Genomic DNA, 16,863 nt, shown 5'->3' with positions numbered 1-16,863 from the left:
GGTGAAGTCAGCATCTGTGGTCAGGTTTGTGACGAGAGTGATTGGCAAGGAAATTGCTTCCTGAGGTGATGATAGGGAAGACAGGAGTGAACAGTGGGTTCTATTGCAAGAAAGGAAGTCCAAGTACTGGGCATCACACTGCCTACCAGAAGCTTCCTCTACACAACTCTCTGGAATGGCTGGAGTAGCAGCAGAGTGAGGGTGTGGCTAGAGGAGCTGGGATCGAGGTTACTATCCGTGGGTTCAGCCCCACTGTGCTGCCCTGTATGGTGAGGAATGGAGTCCACCTTGGTCCAGAGCCCCTGTGATCCAGCGTTGCTGCTGTGTCTCCAAGGAGAGCCAGTGCCAGGGATCACAGGGGCTGTTCTGGCACTGCCATGACAACAGCAGCTCTCGGGCTTCCTGCTTCCACCATCTGTTTGCAGACGACTCTGCCAGGCTGCTGATTGGATCCAAGCTGAAATTTTCCATGCCTATGGTCAGACTGGATTTCAGAAAGGCCAAGGTGGAGAGCTGCAGGAGATTAGATGTGGGTAGCTGGTGGGAAAGGTTATCCTAAGGGAGCAAAGCCCCTGGGATGGCTTGTGATCAGATCAGCAGGATTTCAGCACAGGAACACTTGCTCAACCCCTGAAGCTGGACTGTACAACATGGAGGATACTGATACTTTTCCAAGCAAGTGTCATTGTGTCACCAGAGGGTGACACTATCCCACAGCATTGCTGTGCCCCAGCCACTGCAGCTGTGGTACTGCCGGTAATACAGGGCAGACCTGGGGAGAGTGACCCGAGGGGGCTAAAAGTTCTGCTGGGCTTTGGCTGTCTCAGCTCGTTGGTTCAGTGACCTGTGTGGCTCCTGAACTCTCAGCCGGTGTCCCAGGAACATGTGCTTGGCTTCAGCCATCCACAGACCTGGACTGAAAGTGCCCACACAGAGCTCTGTTTCTGCCAGAAGTGACATGGAGAGGGGATGCAACCCATGGATCAAGTTCCCTGTTCAGGTGCAAGGTGACTAACGGGAGAGCTATGATTCTATGCCAGCACCATGTTCACCCAGAAGGTGAGTGATGGGTGGCAGGAAGGGACAAATCCTATTTATTCCTTCCTTTTCCTGTATTTTGGGCTGTTGAGGAGAAGAACAAGGTCCCCTCCACATAAAGAAGTCGATCCAGTGTGGATAAAGGTGAATGTGTTCAGGTGGGAGCCCTCAAGGGTTGCACTGTGGGCTCTGAGTTGTAGATGCAACTTGAGGATGACATTTGGGGTAATGACTGGTGGGTGCATGAAAATGGTCAGCTTAAGTGCCCAGGAGCCATTAGAAAATTAGATGAGACATGAGAAGGGGATCAGAGAATAAAATGAAAAACATGTTGCTCCTGTGAAGCACCGAAATGCAAATCCCTGACAAAGGCACTGTAGGGATGGAACAAGCTCTGCAAAGGCCCCGGGGACATCAGGGATCTGGAACACCTTCCCACTGAGCTGGACTCCGTTATCTTTGACAAAGGACACGAGGGGACAAGGTGGAGATATAATTAGGAGTGAACAGAGAGGGATTTCACTCTCTAGAAATACAGGAGCAGCAGCCTTGCAGGGGACCTGTAACAGGCAGGTTTGGGTGGGATGGGTGACTGCTTGGGAAACTCCTGACCCAGGGGGCTAGAGAGGCAGAAGGTTTACGGTGGTTCAAGAGGAGGTGAAGCACTTCTGGAAAAGAAACACCTTTTGACTTAGATATGGATAGAGGTGATTCCCCTTCACTGCCCTGCAGAGCCAGGTGGAAGCACCACAGGCTTTTGCTCAGGTTTTGGCCTCCTGGCCAGGCAGGAGGACTGTGAACTGAAGGGGCCTATTCAGGAGCTCCCCTTCCCACAGCTTTCCCCACACCTCAGTTTCTCCATAACAAATACCTGAGCACACAGGATGTGCCTGCCCTTCAGGCAGCAGCTCCCGAGTAGACTGAGTAGAGGCAGAGGAGCAGGGTCTCAGCCTTTTGCTCCATCCAGAACTCCATCCAGTGGATGCGATTCAGGATAACTGCTCCATCACAGAATCACAGAGTAGTTTGGGTTAGAAGAGACCTTGGATTAGAAGCTCATGAGCAGGAACACCTTCCACTACACCAGGTTCCTCTAAGCCCTGTCCAGCCTGGCCTTGGACACTTCCAGGGATCCAGGGGCAGCCACAGCTTCTGTGGGCAACCTGTGCCGGGGCCTCCCCACCTTCATAGCCAAGAATTCCTTCCCAATATCCCACCTATCCCTGCCCTCGGGTAGTGGGAAACCATTACCCCTTGTCACTCCAGGTCCTTATCCCAAGTCCCTCTCCAGCTCTCTTGGAGCCCCTTTAGGCATAGGAAGGGGCTCTGAGGTCTTCATGGAGCCTTCTCTTCTCCAGGTGAGCACCCTCAGCTTTCCCAGCCTGGCTCCAGAGCAGCCCAGGGCTCCAGCCTTTGGAGTATCTCCATGACTACCCTGTATCCTGTTTCCGTGCGGCGCCAGCCGCACACACACTCGCGGGGGGATGCCCATTCCGGGGTCGTGGGGGGTCCCAGGGGCTGGAGGTGCAGCCCCAGTCCCCCCCGCCCCCCCGCCAACCTATGCCACCCGCTCCGGGGAGACATCCCTGGGGATGGGGCCGGGGGCTCTCTCGGCCCCCGCCCGCTCTCCGTCTGGCCCCCGCCCTTCCGCCAGGCCCGGGGAGGCGGAGCCGGGCGGCGGCGGCGGCGCGTAGCAGGAGAGTCGGTGGCCGATCCGGGGGCCTCGGCCACCCTCGCAGGTGAGCGACACCCCCTGGGACCGGGAGCCGGGCTGGGACCGGCACTGTGGGGAGCATCCCGGGGGAGCGCGGCCGGGGCCGGGGCTCGGCACCGCCCGGAACCGGCATCGTGGCGGGACTGAGCAGGGGCGAAACTATCGCCTCTCCCCGCCCAGGATTAATCCGGAACCCCCCCACACCCTTCTCGGCCCGGGGATTCCCCACCCTCGGCCACCCCCCGAACTCCGGGGATGCTCCGTGTCTAGTGGGCACCGAGCTCCGCATCCTCCCAGCTGCGCCTGTTGGCGTTTGTTGGGCTTGGGGACCCCAGTACTCCCAACGCTTCCACTCGCGGGGACCTGGATGTGCAGGGATGGGAGTCTCAGCCAGCACGGATTGTGCACGTTGTCCTCATGGGCCGTCATCTGCCCTGTCCTTCCATCATTTCCCAGTGGGCTTTTCAGGATCTTTTGGCCTCTGAGAGGTGGACCCTGGAGCGGGGCTGCACCACCCCTCCGAGCAGTACATGTTGTTTACATAGGTGTGGGGCTTCCGGCACAGGAAGGAGGGCAACTGGGAGAGGAGAGCATCCTCAAAGTCACCAATCACCCCACTGGGAAGCAGCACTTGATGGTCCTTAGTGCTGTGTCCTCCCACTGTCATGGTGGCAGCTGCCAGCGTGGCTGCTCCGTGGCACTGGCTGTTTCTTGGTCTGGCTGAGGACTCCCATGGGAGCTGCTCTGGACTTCTGCTGCAGCTTCTGCATCATGCCTGAGTTTTCCCTGGGGAAGCAGCAGGATCCTGGGAGCAGGGAGATGCTGCATGCCTCCGTGGTGGGGTCCTGGCACAGCAGGGTGAAGTTGAATGGTAGATGTTGAATGAGGTGGAGAGGAGGTAGCAAGGAAACCTTAATCAGGGCCAGAGCAGACTGGTTTAGGCTTTAACGGGGAATGAATGCTGTGGTTTCCCTGCCACCTGGCACACTGGCACGTGTCCCTGTCGTGTGCCACCCCTGGAGGAGGACACACTCTGTGCTGAGCTTCATACTGGTTGAGGAGGCAGGGACACCTGGAATGTGCCCTGGTGGCTTTTCCACCCTGTCCCCAGCACCTGATGCCTCTCTACCAAGGGAATGTTCACCCCTCTACCAGGTCTCCAGGCAGAGTCTCACTGCCAAGGACCCCTCGCTCTGCTGAGGGCAGGGCCCACTGCCTCCAGGATGGCAAGATGGCTGCCCCGCTCTACTGACCTGACCCGCTTCTGCCAGAAGCTCAGCCGGGTGAAGACCTTGGAGGATGACATGATGGAGACGTCCTTCAACAGATGCCTTTCCACCATCGACTTGACACTGCTGGGCATCGGGGGCATGGTGGGCTCTGGGCTATATGTCCTCACAGGCACTGTGGCCAAGGAGATTGCCGGCCCCGCTGTCATCGTCTCCTTCATCATTGCTGGCTTTGCCTCACTCTTGGCTGCTCTCTGCTACGCTGAGTTTGGAGCCCGCGTGCCCAAGACAGGCTCTGCCTACATGTTCACCTATGTGTCCGTGGGTGAAATCTGGGCTTTCCTTATTGGCTGGAACGTGCTTCTGGAGTACATGATTGGGGGGGCCGCAGTGGCCAGGGCCTGGAGTGGCTATCTGGACTCCATCTTTAACCACAAGATCAAGAACTTCACTGAGACTCATGTGGGTGCCTGGCAGGTGCCGTTCCTGGCCCGCTATCCAGACTTCCTGGCTGCTGCGATCCTACTGGTAGCCACCACCTTCATCTCCTTTGGGGCCAAAGTGTCTTCCTGGCTCAATCACGTCTTCTCGGCCATCAGCATGGGGATCATCCTCTTCATCCTCATTATGGGCTTTGTCCTTGCACAGCCCAAGAACTGGAGCACGCAGGAGGGTGGCTTTGCCCCATACGGGCTGTCGGGCATCATGGCTGGCACAGCCACCTGCTTCTACGCCTTTGTGGGCTTTGATGTCATCGCAGCCTCCAGTGAAGAGGCCAGGAACCCGCAGAGGGCTGTCCCCAGGGCCATCGCTTTCTCCTTGGGGCTGGCCACTGGAGCCTACATCCTGGTGTCAGTTGTGCTGACGTTGATGGTGCCCTGGCACACGCTGGACCCTGACTCTGCCTTGGCCGATGCATTCTACAGGAGGGGCTACGCCTGGGCAGGGTTTCTGGTGGCTGCTGGCTCCATCTGTGGTGAGTACAGGCAGCGGTGGGAGGTGAGTGGTGGGTGCCTTGGGGGCTGGGAACAATCCCCAGTTTGGGTTTGGGTCTGATGGGGTCTTCCTTCTTCTACCCGTCCCTTAGCAATGAACACAGTTCTGTTGAGCAACCTCTTCTCCCTGCCACGCATCGTCTATGCCATGGCCGAGGATGGGCTCTTCTTTCAGGTCTTCTCCCGAGTGCACCCCCGCACACAGGTGCCCGTCATCGGCATTGTGGTCTTTGGGCTGCTTATGGCCCTGCTGGCCCTCGTCTTTGACCTAGAGGCCCTGGTGCAGTTCCTGTCCATCGGCACACTGCTGGCCTACACCTTCGTGGCTGCCAGCATCATCGTCCTGCGCTTCCAGCAGCAGAAGGGGGATGTCCCTGCACCAGCACCCAGTGGCCAGCCCAACCCCGAGCCCCATGAGGGCCCGTCTGGGGGCGAGTTGAAGGAGTACGAGTCCTTCTCTGACAAGCTGCAGCTGGTGGACAGGGACAAGAGCAAAGAGCAGCGGGAGCCAGGGCAGCTGAAGGCAGCATTTGAGCCCTACCTGGAGTTCCTCAGCGACTTCTACCCGGGTGAGGTGGTCACAGTAGCCGTGGTGACCCTGATGGTGTCGGCCATATGCCTCTGCTCCATCTTAGTGTTTGGCAACACCCACCTCCACCTGCCCACCTGGAGCTACTCCTTGCTGTTGGTCCTCTTCAGTCTGGGCTTCCTGCTTAGCCTCCTCCTCATCTGGGCACACGAGCAGCAGCACAGCACCCAGACCTTCCAGGTATGCCCAGGACCCAGGCAGGGAATCCTGCAGGGATGAGGGGAGGTGGGAGCAGCTCTGATGGACCTGCAGGGCTCCCAGGCACAGCACTTTGTTGAAAGCACCACAACTGCTGAAGGAGGAGTAGGGCGGGGAGGAGGAGGAGGGTGTTTGTGGACACTGGGTGTGGGGACTGTTGGTGCCTCTGCAGTGTGGCCACTGTGTGGCCACTGGTCCCCAGGAGGGGACATCCCCAGCAGTTCTGCGTCCATCCTGTGGGATGGGGATCAATCTCATGGGACCCAGGGATCGCTCCTGTCTACCTTGGGCTCCCTTCTCTGCAACCCCACAACTCCTCTGCTCCTCTTCTCCCTCAGCTTCTTACTTTGGCTGCCCTTCAGCTGTGTGATGGAGCTAATTTTCAGCCTCCAAACCACTTCTGTGACTGTTGTGTTCCTCCTCTCCTGTTTTCAGTCCACCTGAGGCCTGATGTAGTAATTGCAGCTTCATAACACCAGTGGTGATACCACTTCCCTGCCATGCCCCTACCCTGGCTCCTCCAGCAAGGACCACATTGGCTCAAGATCATGTCAGGAGCTTGTTTGGTCCTCATGATGATGCCTGTGCCCACCCTTCCAGCCTGGCTCCCAGCTCCTGGCTCCATTGTTCCTTTTCCTTAAAAAAAAGTGCCACTTCTAGAAATCCCAAGGTGACAGTCCCTATGTCCCACACATCTGCCAATGCTGTCTTTTGTCTCTATGATTTTAAAGATGGAGAATGTGGTCCTGCAGGTCTCACCCCCGCCAGCTCCTTTTCTCCTGCAGATCCCCCTGGTACCCCTATCCCCAGCGCTGAGCATCATCCTCAACATCTACCTGATGCTGAAGCTCAGTTACATGACGTGGCTCCGCTTCGCTGTGTGGCTTCTCTTGGGTGAGTGCTCCCATGGCGGCTCTGGGAAGGGGGAACAGGGTTTGTCTTGGTACTCTCCGGCTGCTTTGGCAGCTCCTTTCCCCCACGTATGGGTCTATAGAGCGTGTCCTACCCCTTTCTGCATCCAGTTCCCCTTTGGAGATGCAAGCCAAGATCTCCTAGTATCTCCTGAGCCTCTCTGTTTCCCAGAGTGTCACAACTTGTTCCTGTTAAAGTTCAGATCCTCCTTAAAGCTCTGGGTCAGAACTACCCCCTGCTCCTGAGGCAGTTCCCTGGGGCTCAGGAAGTCCTTTCCCTTTCCCAGGGACTGAGGGTGCTCCCCTTGCTCTTAACATGCTGCAGGACACTTTTCCTCCTGCAGGCAGCTCAGTTAAAGCCTCCATGGTGCTTTAGCTTTTTTCTCTGCCGGGTTGCTGGCCACATCCGTGCCACATTCCACTGTGATGCCAGCCATGACGGTGCCAGCAGCCAGACTGTGCTGGAGCCCCTGCTGTCCCTATCTCTGCTGCAGGCCTACTCGTCTACTTTGGCTATGGCATCTGGCACAGCAAGGAGAACCTGCGGGAGCCGCGGCCACAGCGTGTCAGCGCCCGCTACGTGGTGTTCCCAGGTGGAAGCCTGGAGGAGAGGGTGCAGGCAGTCCAGCCCAGCTCCCAGCCTGCCACCGGGCTGCCAGACACCGACACCAATGACTGCAAGAGATGACACCCCTGGCAATGGGGGCACCTGGAGATGGGAGCATCGGAATCTCCTCCCACAGTGAGGCCAGAGACCCACCCCCCTCCTCCTGGTCCCTCTGACAGCAGAGCCACAGGGGTTGCCCTGGGAGTGGGGCTCCACCTGGAGTGGATGAGGATGCTCACCCTTCCCCACACACTTCTGACAGAGTGTGGAGGGGTCAGCTGCCTCCCTCCCCATCCCCTGCACTCAGGAGCTGGGTCCCAGCCCAGTACCTGCCCTGCTCAGGAGGAGCCTTGTCCTTGTCACCTCTCCCCGAGCACACCCTGGCATTGTGCATGCAGCACATCTCCTGTCTGCCAGCACATCCGTGCAGTGGGGATGCAGAGATTCCCCAGGGACCAGGACAGGCAGTCTAGTGCTGCCCATCCTAACTCTTGTCCTGAGTGCAGCCCCTCTGTCTCCTGCGGAGTCCCCTTTGGAAGGAGGCAGGGGCCAATCATGCATCCCCACAGGCACGCCTGCCATCCCTATCCCCAGGGCTGCTCTCCTCAAAGGTTGGGGCTGAGGGAACTGATGGGCAGTTAGAGCCATGACATGGAGAAGGGATATGGCCAGAGTGGGTGGCTGGGCAGGCACCCTGGGAAAGTCAGTGGAGGCTGGCATGGCAAAAGCCCAGCTGCATCTTCACAGCTGCTGGAATTGGCTGTCTGAGGGGTGGACTGCAGGCCATGCCCACTGGAAGATAATGCCAGGCTCCTTCCCCAGCCCTGAGTGAGGTATGGGTGTTCAGGACCCCAGGTACATTGCCTTGTCCCTGGAGGTCTCCAGTGGCATCCCTGGGCTGGTCTGCCTGGAGCCAGCTCCCCACTTCTGCACCCCAGCAGCACCACCTGCCCCACCATGGCAACTCAGTCCCTCTCCCCTGATGACCTTTTCAGGCTCTCTGGGGCTTGGGACAGGCTCAGCAGATGCTTTTCAGTATTGCCCCCTCTCCAGCAATCATCCCCATGCTCTGGGGTCACCCCAGCTGCAAGGGTGTCATGGGAGTGGGGGTCCCCAGCCGCACTGCTGCAGCCACCCCTGGGTGTTTTGCCCATGGGCAGCCTAAAGTGGAAGGGAAGAGAATTTCAGCATGTTTTGGAAGTCAGTCAAGTGTTCGGTTGCCAACTTGACAGGCCTTGCAGCATGGACACCCTACTCCATCCTCATCTTCTGCATGCTGCAAGGAGCTGGGGACTGTGAGCAAGCTGTTCCATTATGCTGGCCAGTCCCTGGGGGGCCTTAGGGTGGCTGTGGGGATCCTCAGTAGGATATGCTGGCTCTGGTGAACCCCTCTGTCTGGCAGCACTGCTCCGTGTCCTGCCTTGTCCCCATGCTGCTGCCACTGGAGCTGTGGCCCCGCTTGGCACCTCTGTGTCGTGGCTTGTGAGCAACGGGCTGATTTGGTCATCCTCATAAACACTGTTTCTGTTTATGGCTCTGGCTGGTTGTGATCTCTGTGTCCGTAAGACTCAAGGTGGAAAGCTGCTCCCCAGTCAATGCTCAGGAAAGCTCCCCCAGAAAGTGGGGAAAGGGAGGGTTGTGCTGCCCACTGCCACCCTGCTGCCACCAGGGTTCCAGTCACGAGGACAAGCTCCAGCCAGACCTACAGAAACCAGGACCCTACGAGGCTGGGGTAGGCTGGGACTTGAGCCTTATAGTACACAAATACCCTGATATTGACCCAGACAGGACTGAACCCCACTGTGAACAGCGTGGACGGTGCTGAGCCAGCATCAGGGCAGGGTCACTAAAACTGCCCAAGACTATGAGCCAAAGGATGTGAGAACTTGCGCAATTAATGGCAATTTAATTATAACCCACAGTTACTCTCATCCCAGCGCTGCTGTTCTATAGGGAAATGTCCTTCCTGAGATAACAGAGTCCTTCTTCATTAAAAAGTAAGTGTTCAACAGGCACCCGGGGAGGCACAGGCTGAACCCTCCTTAGTGACTCTGCTTTAATCTTGGTAATAAATCCATTGTCAGCAGGAGAAAGGCAAGTAAAAACATCCTCAGGGATACAGGAGGAGAAGGGAGCTCAGCACAGGGCTGGGGAAGGGCAGGAATGTCCTCACAGAAAGGGATGGGCTGAGGGTGACTTTTATGTTCCCTTCTGGAGGAAAGTCAACAGCAATCACACCTCTCAGTTCTCCTAGCAGTCTCAATCAGCCTTTTAAGCTGCAAAAGACCAAAGAGTTATTGAGTGAGCCTTGTAACCATTGATATTTATTTGATTTAAAAACATTAATTTCTAAAAATACACAGAAATCCCTGTTAGGCTGTGGCACACAAAGCACAGGGTCCTTCCCAGCAGGGCACGGGATGCCAGGGATGCAGCCAGCAGGCTATTAAAGGATTGGAGTGTAATTCTCCAGCACCTGGGAGGCCAGTGGGGCCTCTTGAGCACACTTGTGGGTTGTTTTTTTTTTAATAGGATTACAAAATTGGTCAGTTCATGTCTCATACGCTATTCTACAGTAGTAACATACTCTGCACAGAACATGTATTAATTGATTTTTAATTGACTACTCATTAATGCACACAGAAAAAAGGGGGGATGGCAGCAGCCACTGGCACCCGGATAGCCCTTCTACAGGAATTTGTTCCTGAAAATTGTATTAGCAGATAAAAATAATCCAAACTAAACAGCATCAGCAGGGCTTTAAATTGACAGCCTGTAATTGTAAGAGAAAACACTGGCTGCCCCATCCATACCCTCAATTCCAAACAGGTGTAAAATGAAACCCATTCCCATGCACAGCTCCCAGAACCTTGTTTCATGAAGCTCCACCAGCAGCTGCTTGCTGCTTCCCTATGGCTGACCATACACCTGTTTTCCAGAGCAGTATCCTTCTCCAAATTAGCTTAAAAATATAAATAAAGTCCTCTGTTTTCTGGGAGGCATGGCAATGGTGTAATCAGACTGCAGGAAATCAATCTTTTTCTAGAGCTGCATGGAGGTAATGTGAGTCAGTGCTGGAGTGGCCAGTGCTGGGCTTTGGGAACTGGGAAGGGCGTTATGGGCCATGGGGCAGGAGCAGCTCTGGCACACGTGCTCTGGGCTGGGCTAAGAGGGTTAATGTGAGTCCTGGATTATAAACCCCACAGACACCATGGGAGTGGACAGGCAGCAGCCAGGGCTGGCTGAGCCTCTCCAGCAATGCTGCTGGACTGGGAGGACTGGGAGAGTAGCTGGCAGGGCAGTGCTGGTTTGTTGTGCCCTGGGAGGACAGTTCCCATAAGGCAGGTGCATCAGGACAAGGAGAAATGCAAATCCAGAGGTGAATCACATGGGATTTGTATGAGAGAGAAAATCAGTGTTTGGGCTGTCACCTACCCCCTTTAAATGGCAGTGAGTAACCAAGGCTGTGGACTTTAGCCCCAGGTGCAGCTTAGGGATGCTCCAGGGATGGACACAAGGACTGAACCAGTGATGATTTTGGAGGTTTCAGGGCACAGGATCACTGCTGCAGCCCATGCAGCCTCAGGGATGGGATCAGTGGGAGCTGCAAAGATCTCTGGGCTGCAGGACTGGGCTATGGAACCCACAGGGATTGCTGGGCTCTTGCCTGGGAAAGCACAGGGGAGCAGGAGTCACAGGTGCACAGTTTAATAACTGGAATAAGCAGCTGCTTGCATAGCTGAGCCCTGTCCATGCTGGAGGGAGGAAAAGGGGAGCCCCAAGTACTGGAAGAGGGTGGTGGGTTGCACCCAGGAGAGAGCAGCTCCACATCCTAATTAAATCACTTCCCAGCCTCATGTTCCTAAATTATTCCTCCCCACGCCCCCCCTTTCCACGGCTCTGAAAGCAGCACAGATGAGCTGCAGAGCTCAGGGAGGCTGGCTGTAAGTAATCCTCTCATTATCCTGCCATGCTCCCCTCCTCCTCCTGCCGACACAGCCCAAGGATGAGGTAAGCATCATGCAGCATTCCAGGATGCCAGCAGTGGTGTGTCTGCTCCTGCCACCAGCCAGAGAATAGCAGGGCATTAAGAGATGCCATAGAGCAAGGTGGTCTTGTCCCCTCATCTCCACATGATGTGCTGGCAGACAGGTCCCCAGGTCATTCCAGGAGTGTTTATGCTGTGTCTCAGCAGTCCCCGCAGCCACAGCTCTTCCCTGTTTCAGCATTTTCCAAGGACCTGGGTAAGCAAGGGCACAAACGGCACAGGCCCATCCATCCCTGTGGCAGAGGTTCCATTCCAACACCAGATGCATCTGCTGCATCTGCTTTGGGGGCAAGGGAGGAAACAGCCATTTCCCCACATGTAACACACAGGCACAAAACTGCAGCTACAGTCGGTTTTTTCCAACCTTGCAGATTCCATAGAAAGAGAAAAAATCTTCCCTACATGCACAGGAGACAGGGAGTGAAGCAGTGGACTGAACCTGCCATGAGGGAGATTTAGGCAGGAGACCAGAAATGCCTCCTGAGGCAATGACAGCTTGGCCTGAGGTTGTGAAACATCTGTCAGATGCTGGCAGGAAGGAGCTGCAGCAAGCGGCCCCTCTGGAGCCAGGATGGCTGATTTCTTATTATCCCACACCTCTTGCTAGGCTGGAAGCATTCTAGGGCAGCACTGGGGGCTCCAGTACTTGCTGGGACAAGAGTCAATGCACCTCTGGGCTTGGCAGCATGCTCAATATACTAAAGGAAATGAAACTGCTCAAGAAAAATACTTGGAAAACACAAAACCCCCTTTTCTGTGTAGGTGGAGCAGCTGGAGCCACACTGGAGGCTCCACTGTCCAGCCCTGCCTCTAAAGTTAGTAGCTGCTACAGCTAGAACTTTGGGGTCACCTGTGTAACTTACACCAGAGAAGTTCCACATGGAATCAGGCAGTGAGCTTCCCCAGAGTAGTAATGCTTATTTTCCAGAAATGGGCAGCTGGAGAAGTCCCAGAGCAATGCAGCAAAACAAACTGGCAGATCCTTCTGAAAGGTGACAGGGGAAGAGGACAGTCAAGGCTTTAAAAAGCCACTGAGCAAAGTGAGAGCTACTCAAGAATTCTGTAAAAATACCATTAGGGACAATCAATGTGAATTTGTGTTACCTCAGTGCTCTGACTGGGACAGGACCTGGAAAGAGGCAGCAGTGCTAGTGTGCTGTAACAACTTCATGAGGCATCCAACTGCTATCTGGCACTTTTGCAAAGAAAGCAAAAAGGAACAGTATGGAATGGACCCTTGGCCACAAAAAAAAAAAAAAAAAAAAAAAAAAAAAAAAAAAAAAAAAGGCTCAGTACTAGAACCATTGAATCACTTGTGAATAGGGATTCAACAAGTTCTCTGGTGAGTTATTCCAAGATTGTTTTCCAACATAGAACACAACTGAGTTCAATCAAAGAGGAACAGTGATTCCAGCTGGGGAGATCAGCAGATAAATTGGGAATAACTGGTATTTCAGTAAAACAGAACTACAGTTCTCAGAGTAACTCCCTACATGTTAATTCCTCACAACCTTTGGCAGCAGCTGTCAAAGCACAGCAAATCCCTCCAACTTCCCACATAAACCTCCAGGCCAGCTCCAGCTGCCTGCTCCCTCTTCTCCCAGCAGCCCTCCGGGAAGGCAAATCTCACCTGGGCACAGGGCAGGCTTGTGCTCTATGTCCCTCAGCCATCTCATCAAACCCACACGACAACAGGATGCTCAAGGCTCCTATCCCAGTGACATTGCCCGGTATAACACTGCTGGCTCACCTGGTGTGTTTAGGTTCACAAGTGGTTTCTTGATAGGTTTATTGAGCCTAAAACCACACAGCTCTGACTCCAGTGACAAACAAATCCATGTGTGTCAAAACATGGGAAAGTGGATCTTCTCCAGCTGGTGAATAAGGACAGACTTGGACTGTATTGTTTCATAGGTGTTTAATTTGCATCTCTTCTTTGGAGAACACAGGAAGGTTTAAGGGCAAAGGACATAACAGAAGCCATAAATGATGAAAAATATTTTAAAATATAAGCACTTACACTGATTTAAACCAAGCCCCATAAAGCTTCAGTATTCAATACACAAAGTTTCCATCTGGAGACTTGGGGGGGTGTCAGGATGGTTCTGATATTTTTAGAGACAGCCCAGATTTAAAGACTGCAGCCCGTACTTAAAACATGCAAATGGTTTGGACAGACAGTCCTGAGACCAAAACAGAGGCTTGACTTATTAGACACATAACTATAAAATGATTTGCACATTTATAGGACAGACCCCACTAGGTAAATCACAGAATTATTTTCAAATACAGAAGATAAACTTTATAGAATCACAGAATCATTTAGGTTGGAAAAGAGACCATTAACCCAGCACTGCCAACTCACCACTAACCACCAACATGTGGTCCCTTTCAGCCTCAGAGGCTGGAAGAACTGGTTTTTATTTTGGTGAGTAAATTTTTAGTAGAATAAAAACAATACATAGACTACAAAACAGTATCTGTATTGATTTATCAATCAGAAATTAAACCATTCAAAAGATTCATTATAGTAATTTTGATTCTAAAAAGGGAAAAAGTAGAAGCAGAGAAATGAAAATATCTGTGGTATGCCCATAGATACTGGATGATTTTTCTCTCTTAATTCCAAGGTCTGTGTGATCCCAGGTCATAGATGACTCTTGTATAGGCACAAGGCCAACAGCACATCAGCTTCATGTGAGCTCTCACAGTTTAAGAACAGGAGTGAAAAAAATTCTCTGCTCCAAGCCTTTGGCTGAGGCAGCTGCCCTTGGCTATGGAAATAGTTCCAGCTGATTCTAAGTTTAATCCAATGTTTTCTGCTACAGCCATTCCAAAAATCTCCCCTAAGAAAAAATATATGAAACCAAACAGTTTAAGAGTTAAAAGGAAGCTTGGGTTAGTTCATGTGCTTCTCTGCAACTGTCTCTGTTACCTCTAGATGATTAAAACTACATCTTTTTCTACCTCGTTTACCACAAGCCCAAAGCAGAAGCTGCCAGACAGTGAAGTATCTATGTTTATTGACCTCAAGTTGCCAACACAGCAAAGACAGACTGAAAATACAATCACTATGACAAAGCCAGGGGCTGGTGCTCACAGTGCAGCTGTGACTAACCCCACTTGTTCTCCAGCTGGTAGAGCCTGAAAGCCAACGCCGAGCAGCCAGGGAGCTCCCACAGCCTCCTGGTCCTGGAACCCCTCTCAGAGCCGCTGGAAATCAGAATAGGTTTGCTCAGCAAGTGTTCTGTGAGTTTCCAATGAGGCAGGAAAAAAATGAGGCTGTCAACCAGGACAAATGAAAAGGAAACCGTGTGCATGCCTGAAGAGGAGACAGTTGAGGAGAACTGTTGGACTGTGAAAGGAACAGGAAATGAGAAGGACAGGGGTGGTGACAAGCAGCCACTGTAGCCTTCAAAAGTAAACACAAGAGAAAAAAAGCAGCATGGAACGTGGAATGAACAAGGTGGATGACTGGGGTGTTCCTGGAGGCCAGAAGTGGTGAGGATTGTTTTCTCTCCTATGAGCCAAAGAAGCCCACTGAAGACATGAAGGATGTTCAAGGAGGAGGCTATAGCAGGTGAGATGTATAAGGACTGAGAATTGTAAAACAGTGGATGGAGTAGATGTTGAATTTTGTACGAAAGACGCCAGCCAGGGAGAACATGGACCTGACATACAGCATGGGATGTGGCATGGCAGAGAAAAAAAATCAGTATCTCCTTTCTGAGTCTGTACCCATCAAAGCAGTGCTGGAAGCAGAGGGATGTGGAGCACAGCCAGGAGTAGGGAGATGTGTGAATCTTCATCTTGGATATATGCATGGCTGCAGATGCCCAAGGACAGCTGTAGATGGAGAAGGTGAAGCCGGTGCCAGGAAGATGCAAAAAGTAACCTAAAGGCTGGAAGGTTAGGGATGAGTGATGACTCACAAGAAACGTGCACAAGTGGGGAGTTCAGCGGAAAGGAGTCCAGTACAAGTGAGTTTGGTGACACCAGTGCAGATGAAGGCCCAGGGAGCAATACAGGTGTGCTGTGAATGCAGGGATGTGCAATTAAACAGTGGCTGCTTAAAGTCAGGAGCCAAAAGAAAAGAGCAGTAACAAGGCTTAGACCAGCAAGAGAAAAAGAATCCAAAGTCACCAGCAAAGAGAGTCTTCAAACATAGGCTGACGTGGTTGTACATAAGTACAAGGTTCCCCTTGAAAAATCATTTCAAGCTTTACCAGGAAAGCAAACACTGGATACAGTTAAGGATATTTCATTATGTTTTTAAAGGATTAATTTATCTTTCCATTAAAAGGATGAAAAATACTTCTGCTGTCACTATTCACAATGGAGAGGAAAAGGTTGTGATCCACTGTGCCTGACAATGTACCTCCCTAGGCATCACTTCTGCCTGCAGCCTATGACTGCACCTGGAGTGAGTGCCCCTTTAGTTTACTCACAGGTGCTCTGAATCCTGAATTCAACATTTAAGCCTGTATTGCCTCAAGTATCCTCCTCTCTGTCAGTGGCAATTCTAATTTCAAAAATATTTACAGTTAAACAGAAGCATGGCCATGACCTTGTGATTATACAAAAGATACTACAAAAATCAAATTATTTTCTCCATCCACAGATAACAGAGACAGGAAAATTAACTGGAAGGGATCTCCAAGAACTATTCCAGACAAAATAAACTTTAAAAAAAGGGTTATCATCAAAAAATTAGTAGGAAAGACTGTATTCTTTTATGGTCCAAACTGCACATTTCTAAGGTGCTGTGCCTGCTGAAAGCAGCTTCAGGTGGGGCTACGTGACATGAATGTACAGGAGGTTTATCATTTCTTCCTAAAAATATGAATTTTAAAATATTAATTTAAAACAGGTTTATATTTTTTTTAAAAAAATAATAATTTTAAAATCTGGAGTAATCCAGGGGAGATGACACAAAGGAAAAATTCTCAGCCCAAGGGGCAAGAGGTGTACTGACCCATTTACATATCCCATCCTCCCACCTGCATTCAGGGAAGGAGATGATTCTGGTTCCTGAGCACTTCAAAGCAGTCTGCTGGCAAATCCCCACTGCTGGCCAACATTACATCTCACGTGGTGAACCCTGGGCTCTGGTAGGTCCCTGAACCTCCAGCAGGGCCAGCTGGAAAGGGCCCTAGATGTATCTTTGATGTAAAACTTGGGTTGCTCCAACATCCAGAGGAATGACGTCATTTTCATTAGTGGGAAAGAAAAATGGCACATCCCTTGGTCGGGGGCGCCTGTGCTGGTTTAGCAAAGACTGGGAGAGCTGGGGGTGCTCACCTGCAGAAGGCTTCAGGGTGACCTCAGAGCCCCTTCAGGGCTCCAAGGAGCTAGAGAGACTTGGGACAAGGACCTGGAGTGACAGGGAATGGCTTCCCACTGCTAGAGGGCAGGGTTAGATGGGATACTGGGGAAAAACTCTTCCCTATGAGGGTGGGGAGGCCCTGGCACACGGTGCCCACAGAAGCTGTGGCTGCCCCTGGATCCCTGAAGTGTCCAAGGCCAGGCTGGAC

General features: G+C 52.7%; 1 protein-coding gene across 1 annotated transcript; it reads left to right on the top strand.

Moving 5' to 3' along the window:
• Window positions 1-2,708: 2,708 nt before the first annotated feature.
• Window positions 2,709-12,443, top strand: SLC7A4 (solute carrier family 7 member 4). The gene is made up of 5 exons (XM_066199609.1): window positions 2,709-2,777; window positions 3,908-4,957; window positions 5,069-5,745; window positions 6,549-6,657; window positions 7,169-12,443. Exons 2-5 carry the CDS (start codon window positions 3,976-3,978, stop codon window positions 7,360-7,362), a joined length of 1,962 nt encoding a protein of 653 aa, XP_066055706.1. The 5' UTR covers window positions 2,709-2,777; window positions 3,908-3,975; the 3' UTR covers window positions 7,363-12,443.
• Window positions 12,444-16,863: the final 4,420 nt, after the last annotated feature.

The sequence above is a fragment of the Chamaea fasciata genome, unplaced genomic scaffold (genome assembly GCF_029207755.1).
Source record: "Chamaea fasciata isolate MVZ Bird 193981 ecotype frontalis unplaced genomic scaffold, bChaFas1.0.hap1 SCAF_18, whole genome shotgun sequence".
Taxonomy (NCBI): domain Eukaryota; kingdom Metazoa; phylum Chordata; class Aves; order Passeriformes; family Sylviidae; genus Chamaea; species Chamaea fasciata.
The sequence above is the reverse complement of the archived record's forward strand: the minus strand, read 5'-3'. Positions and strand labels throughout refer to the sequence as shown.